General features: G+C 33.2%; 1 protein-coding gene across 1 annotated transcript; it reads right to left on the bottom strand.

Moving 5' to 3' along the window:
- Positions 1-4,159: 4,159 nt before the first annotated feature.
- Positions 4,160-6,240, bottom strand: LOC147816476 (uncharacterized). Its single transcript, XM_087165246.1, has one exon. It carries the CDS (start codon positions 6,072-6,074, stop codon positions 5,316-5,318), a length of 759 nt encoding a protein of 252 aa, XP_087021372.1. The 5' UTR covers positions 6,075-6,240; the 3' UTR covers positions 4,160-5,315.
- Positions 6,241-7,385: the final 1,145 nt, after the last annotated feature.

Below are 7,385 nucleotides of genomic sequence, written 5' to 3'. Positions count from 1 at the left end.
GTCTGCACTCACCAATTTGCCAACCTGGGCAGTAAGAATTCGATACTCTCATTAACGCATAGATGGCAGCACCATAAAACTGTTAAAATGTACAGTTAAATTTCTTTTCTACTTTTTTGAAAGCATACTAGTTGTAAATGGCTAAAAAAACATATAGTTTTTATATGCATGGTTTTTTTAGCAGCTCTACTTCGAAATGGTTTCAAAACCATAAAGGTAAAAAATTTTCATCACCATAAACTTTATGATTAATTGAATGACAGACTACTGTCGGTTATTTTACCACAATTTTAGTAATTATTTATTATTAACTTATAATAAAAAATCTAAAAGTGCATCATATGATACATATAAGACCCAACATTAGACCCAACCCTGAGAATACATGTAAATATTAAATTATACAGGCCCGCAACACTTCTGTCGAATATTATCTGTATATTATTGAGCAATAATATTGTACACATAATTAAATTTAAGAGGACTGACTGCTGGAGACGGAAAGGTAAATAAGTTTTTGTACTCAACAATACACAAAAAGAGAAGTTTTTCTTATTTTAATTCAAGTTATAACAACCCACTTATACCTCCTTTCCCTTAAAATACACTGAGAAAAAAAAAGTAGGGACCAAACTACCAGAATATGTTAAAATTCACCGGATTTCTGGCTTCATGGGAACACCAAAAAGCAATGTGGTAATGATTTGGTGAATGATTTGGCAATGGCCGAAGCGATTTGGTAATAATTTATGTAAAATTCAAAATAAATATAGCTTTATAATTTATGATAAAATTTGGTAATTTTGTTATGATGCCTCAGAATATGTCATAAAAATCATTTATTCAGTTAAATTTATTATTCAGTTTTGTACTTTCTTGAATGTGTAGTAATAAGAACTGTAATTTTCAAAACCAGAATTTTTCCGTTAAAAAGTTATCGTATGAAGATAAAAATTACCAAATAAAAGATTTAAATACCTTATATTTTGGTTTCATTAACCAGAATTATACTGTTTTTTTTTGAGAAATGATCTTACCATGCAGTATGGGGATTTTTTTTCTCCTTGCAGTAATTAAAAAAATTCAGCAAAGTGTTAACAACACTAGCTTGACTTGACACGAAAACGTTAATATCTGAGTTTTATACAGTTGGTTCCTTAACCCTTTCGCGCCGACTGTCACAAATATGTGACAGCATAAAACCGTATCAATCAGGGTAAAAATATAAAACTGGTAATCAAAGTATTTCTTTAGCAGTTTATTTGTGGGCGGAGTTATAATTGTTTGATTTATTTTATTCACCATTATTTTGTTCAAAATAAAACTATTTAGTTATACTTTGAATTAACATTGATTTTATATATGATTAAACTAACAATAATTAAAGTAAAAGCAAAGTAAGTCTGTCAAATCAGCAACGACTACATTTAAGTTACCGTTTTTTATTTAATTACAACTTGATTCTGATTTTGTACGAATGCATTTCTGAATCACCCGTCCCCAAGGGGTTAAGGTTCGATAGCATGGCGACAAAAGCAAAGGATATTAGAAATAATGTTTGTCCAATACTTACTGCTGTTCGATACGACACGAAAATCCTTTATTAAATACTTATACAAAATATGCATATGGTGAAAGAAGAAATTTCTTGATCATCATCTTTGAATAAAGAAGTTACATAAATACATGGGTGTTAAAATATTTTACTATTGTAATCCTTTAATTAACAAGGAACGCAAAATTAAATGCAGGAGTAAGAATTTTTTTACATGTTTAAGTTAATAGTTCTGGAATTAATTGACATTAATTATGATTGAGTTAAGAATAAGTTAAGTCAAATTTTAAAAATATTTTTCGAATGTATTTGAAGTGTTGTTTCATCGCTTTTATACAAGACATCTTATTCAGAAGGTTAGTAAGTATTTATTTATCGTTACTGTTCTATCTTTTTCCTGTAGCTGTTGCCATCCAACATATAATAAAATTTTTATAATCATCTCATTAATCGATTCAATTATCGATTAATAATAATACAACAGAGTATCCCCCCAGTGTCAGAGAATTATACTCTGAAACGACATAATATTTTACATAAAATTTTGAATATTACTCTATTTACATCATTGAAAATAATATTTTATACTAAACAACCCTGCTTAGCTAATAATGTTAATAACTAACATAAGTTGCCAGTTTTGCTGGAAAGTGTACATGTCTTCCAGACCTAGTCACAATTTTGTCGGGTTCCTTGGGAGAATGATTTTTTTCTGTATGTAAGGATTTGGAAATTCCAGGTTTTACAACCCGTAAGTTTGATTCAACCTTCTCTGTAGTAGGAATCAAATATGCTGGCTTTACACGGTCTATGGACACAGTAGATTGCCTGCCATTTAGTTGAATTGTAAGGTTTTTAGCTGATCGCTTCAAAACCTTATGTGGACCTGTATAGGGTTGATATAAGGGAGGTTTTACACAATCCACTCTTAAAAACACGTGAGAACAAGTGCTTAGTGAGGGATTAACGTAAAATGTAGTTCGTCCATGAGCAGATGTTGCAATTGGATTCAATTCACGCATGGTGTTTCTAAGACGATCAACAAAAATATCATCACATGGTGGAATGATGGATGTTTCTAGCATGTCGCTTGGAAGTTGAAGAGTTGTTCCGTATACCAGTTCGGCACACGATGCGTTGATATCCTCCTTTACAGCAGTACGGATTCCTAAAAGGACTGCTGGAAGTACTTCTGTCCACTGTGAGTTTTCATGCGCTTTTATTGATGATTTTAAGTGGCGATGAAATCTTTCCACAATGCCATTTGAAATGGGATGGTATGCTGTCGTACGAATTCGGCTTGTTCCTAACATTCCGGAAAACTCACGATATAAAGATGATCGCATCTGAGAACCTTGATCTGTTGTAATTATCGAAGGGCATCCAAATCGAGATATCCAAGTGTGGAAAATTGCACGACAGATGGTTTTGGCTTGCATGTCCACAATCGGTATGGCTTCTGGCCATCTTGAAAATCTATCGATCATTGTTAATAAGTAGCGGTAACCATCAGATGAAGGTAACGGGCCTACAATGTCGACGTGTATTTGTTGAAAACGAGCATCAGGTAAGCTGAATGTTCCTAGAGGAGCTTTGGTGTGTCTTTGAATTTTAGAACGCTGACAAGGTTCACAGCATTTCACCCATTCTTTTATGTTTTTCTTCATATTTGGCCAAACATATCTGGCACAGATGAGCTTAGTAGTAGCTGTAATACCAGGATGTGATATGCCATGCAAGTGCTCGAAAATTTGTCTTCGAAATGTTGTTGGAATGAATGGGCGTGGAGAACCATTTGAATTGTCGCATATTAAGTCAATGTCTGTATTTTGACATGGTTTGAGTTCAAGATGAAGAGAAGAATTTTTATTTTGAATAATATCTTGAATTTCTGCATCAGTTTGTTGAGCCTTCGCCAGATCGTGAAAATTCAGAAAATTCGATTTAGTAATTGAATCTAATTCTATACGCGAAAGTGTGTCGGCTACTATATTTTCGGGTCCCTGTACATGTCTAAGGTCAGTTGAATATTGAGATATAAAATCTAAATGGCGTAGTTGTCTTGGGGAACATTTATCCGGATTTTGTTTGAATGCATAGATTAGTGGTTTTTGATCAGTATATATTTGAAATTCTCTGCCCTCTAACATGTGTTTGAATTTTTTTATTGCCGAATAAATAGAAAATAACTCGCGGTCATAGGTTGACCATTTTTTTTGAGAATTATTTAATTTCATCGAGTAAAAAGCTAAAGGCTCCCATTTCCCCTCTGAAAGTTGCATTAATGAACCCCCTATTGCAAAATCCGATGCGTCGACCCATAAGCTTAAGTTTGCACCAAGAATAGGGTGTTTTAAGAGGGTTGCCTGCGCGATTGCTTCCTTTGACTTTAAGAAGGATTTTTCTGCGTTTTCATTCCATTTTAATGGCTCATTTTTGACCTTAGAATGATTTTTCTTTTTATTTCCTTCTAAAAATTGTATTAAAGGATTAAGGATATCAGCGGCTTTTGGGATAAATCTGCGATAGAAATTAAACATGCCTAAAAATCTGCGAAGTTGTGTTAAATTGGAAGGTTGAGGGAATTCTAATATGCATTTTACGCGATCGAGTAGAGGTTCGATTCCTAATTCTGTTAATTTAAAGCCTAAGAAATTTAAAGAATTTTTACTGAATGTACATTTTTCAACATTGATACAAAGACCATATTGTTCTAATCTTGCAAATAAATTCTTAAGGTTTTGTATATGTTCACTATGATTTTTAGACGCGATTAATATGTCGTCGACAAATGCATAAATATTAGGTAAATCTCTAGTGACTTCGTCAATAAATCTTTGGAATGTAGCTGCTGCGTTGCACAGTCCGAACTGCATGCGTGTACTTTCGAATAGTCCAAAAGGTGTACAAATGGCCGTTTTATGAATGTCATCAGGGTTAATTGGAATCTGGTGATAGGCCTTTACTAAGTCAATGTGACTGAAAATTTTGGCGCCATGCAGTTCAGATGTGAAATCAGCTACACAAGGAATGGGATGTTTTTCCGTCACTGTTTGTGCATTTAGTGACCTAAAATCACCAACTGGTCTCCACTCCAGTGTTCCCTTTTTTGGGACCATGTGAAGTGGGGATGCATAATTACTTCTAGATGGTCTTATGTGCCCTAATTCCATCATTTTTTTAAATTCTGATTTTGCAATTTTTAGTCTATCCGGAGCTAATCTGCGAGGTCTTGCTACTACTGGAGGACATACCGTATTTATAAAATGAAGGGTGTTATGTTTTACGGGTTGATTGGGATCCGGTAATTTAGTAATTGAGGGAAATTCTGCTAAAAGTGAATGAATCACGGAATCACCTGATATTGTTTTAACTGAATGCAAAATTGTTTCCTTAACGTGACCTTTTGTTTTAAATTTAGTCGTCAAATCTTTTAGACATTTATTGCGTAAATCTGGCACTAAGGCAAAAGAGTGAAGGAAATCGGCACCTAAAATTGGCGTCGTAATATTAGCAATAAAAAATGACCAAGAAAAAATTCGTCTTAATCCGAAATCTAAAGAAAGTGTTTTTTGTCCATAAACATTAATTGGTGTAGAATTAGCAGCGAAAACTGTTTGCAGAGGATTATTTCTTTTTTGAATATAATTTGCCGGGAGAATGGACACGTCGGATCCAGTATCGACCAGAAATGATAAGTTTGTTGTCCGGTCTCGAATGAACAGGCGACGCGATGTTTGTGGCAAAGAACATGTCGCGTTTATTCTTCGCCAACTCCGTTTTCCCGAAACTTACATGGCATAACGCATTTTCCTGGTTTACATTTGTTTCCAAAATTGCGATGGTACCAGCAAACAGATGAATCTCGTTTTTTAACACTATTACTTCTGTTCCTGCGATAAGGAGAACGAGAGCGAGAAATTTCAAGTTTGTCAATTCTTTCATTTAATTTTTTTATTTGGCGAAGTAATTTCTCTTCCATTGAATTTGAATCGTTTTCAGTTATAGAGTGGGTTTCCATGGGAACTGGCGTGACTTCTAATATCTTATCGGAAATGTCGGCTGCTTTTTCTAAAGTTAAATCTGAAACAGCTGCTAAAATCGTTTGTACTGATGTTGGCAAACGCTGCAAAAATAATTCTAACATAAGCTTTTCAGGGACTTTTAATGTTTCTGCACGACGTTTCATAATCCTTAATAGTTCGGAAGGTTTCCTGTTACCCAGTTCTTCACCAGACAAAAGTTGGCGAATTTCTTGTTGCGATGACTCGCCTGATCTAACAATTAATTCTGTTTTTAAATTATTGTAAGGATCTGTAGCATCAGGATTCATTAAAATATCTCGTACAATCGATGCAATCTCTGGCGGTAATTGAGAAACAATGTAATTATATTTGGTTATGGATTCTGTTATAGGTTTGGGAGATGCCAATCTAAACGTGCTTTCACACATAATAAACCAAAGAGCAGGATCTGATCTGTTATATAGTGGTATTTGTACAGCACTTACCTCAGACATGGCGAAAGAAGTCTGAATGGCGTCACCAGATTTTTTTTTTTTTCAAACTGAGATCAGAATCAAACTAAACAAAATTCTTGATGGGTATAATTAATATCAATTCAAATCGTCCGCATAGTCACCATTGAAGTGTTGTTTCATCGCTTTTATACAAGACATCTTATTCAGAAGGTTAGTAAGTATTCATTTATCGTTACTGTTCTATCTTTTTCCTGTAGCTGTTGCCATCCAACATATAATAAAATTTTTATAATCATCTCATTAATCGATTCAATTATCGATTAATAATAATACTATATATTTTTTAAACTAAATTTCTCAAAATCTATTCGGTCGGTTTCCTTAAAATTTTGTAATTTGCCATATAAAATTACATTCTTTGAAATAATGTCAAAATTTGTATACTTCATAATTCAATTTTTTCCGCTATTATTTAATAAAATAATAATAAATAACCCGGGGGAACAAATTTTTTGTTGCATTTATCCTCCCTAAGTCGGGTGTGGACATTAAAGATATAAAATTAGTTTTGCTATTAAAGTTACATTACAAATGACAAAATTTTTAATCTATTTTTGTTGAAATGCACAAGTTTAAAACTTTATATATAACAGGGAGTCCCGTAAACGGTGTGACAAACTTTGCGTGGAGTTAGAACGCATCATCAGAATTAAAATTTTATGGAGAACCATGCGCGAAAATGTCACCCTACGCGGCTAGTGACTCTTTCCTGTTATGATTTGTATAGAAGCAAACGAAAAAACTATTCCTTATAGGGATGTACCCTTAGAAATTTAATTCATGCTTTTGTTAGCCAGATATTTTTTGGATATTTTTAAGACACTATAGTATATGTCACAGATACAATATAATCTACAATTGGGTATAATATGAAAAAAACACAACTACTTCGATTTAGTAGGAACAACATATGACGCAATGCTAAACGAATGGAATTTAGTTGTTGTTTATTTAGTTATTGTTATTAGTAGTTGTTGTTATTTGTTTTAGTTGTTGTTGTTTATTTAGTTGTATTTAGTTTCAATAACTTTTCTTTATAATGCAATAAAATCTGGCGAGCAGCTATTTAAGCGATCGAACACTTCGTTTGTTTATTTGCGGCTTGAAGTTAGGCTCGCAGAAAATGCCGTTCATGGGTTAAATTTGGTAGGAACAACACAACCTGTGACGTAGGCTATATTATACCCAATTTGTGAATGTTTAAATTATTTTGAATAGCGGGAATTTTTTAAAATTGGTTTCATATTAAAAAATGTGAGCCATATTCGCTGAAAATACCCATATATGTCT

The sequence above is a fragment of the Parasteatoda tepidariorum genome, chromosome 1 (assembly GCF_982258835.1).
Source record: "Parasteatoda tepidariorum strain Cologne lab strain chromosome 1, Ptep-v5.0, whole genome shotgun sequence".
In the NCBI taxonomy this organism is placed as follows: domain Eukaryota; kingdom Metazoa; phylum Arthropoda; class Arachnida; order Araneae; family Theridiidae; genus Parasteatoda; species Parasteatoda tepidariorum.
The sequence above is the reverse complement of the archived record's forward strand: the minus strand, read 5'-3'. Positions and strand labels throughout refer to the sequence as shown.

Excerpts from the sequence above, each read along its gene's own strand:
- LOC147816476 (XM_087165246.1), bottom strand. The coding sequence starts at position 6,074 with ATGTCTGAGGTAAGTGCTGTACAAATACCACTATATAACAGATCAGAT.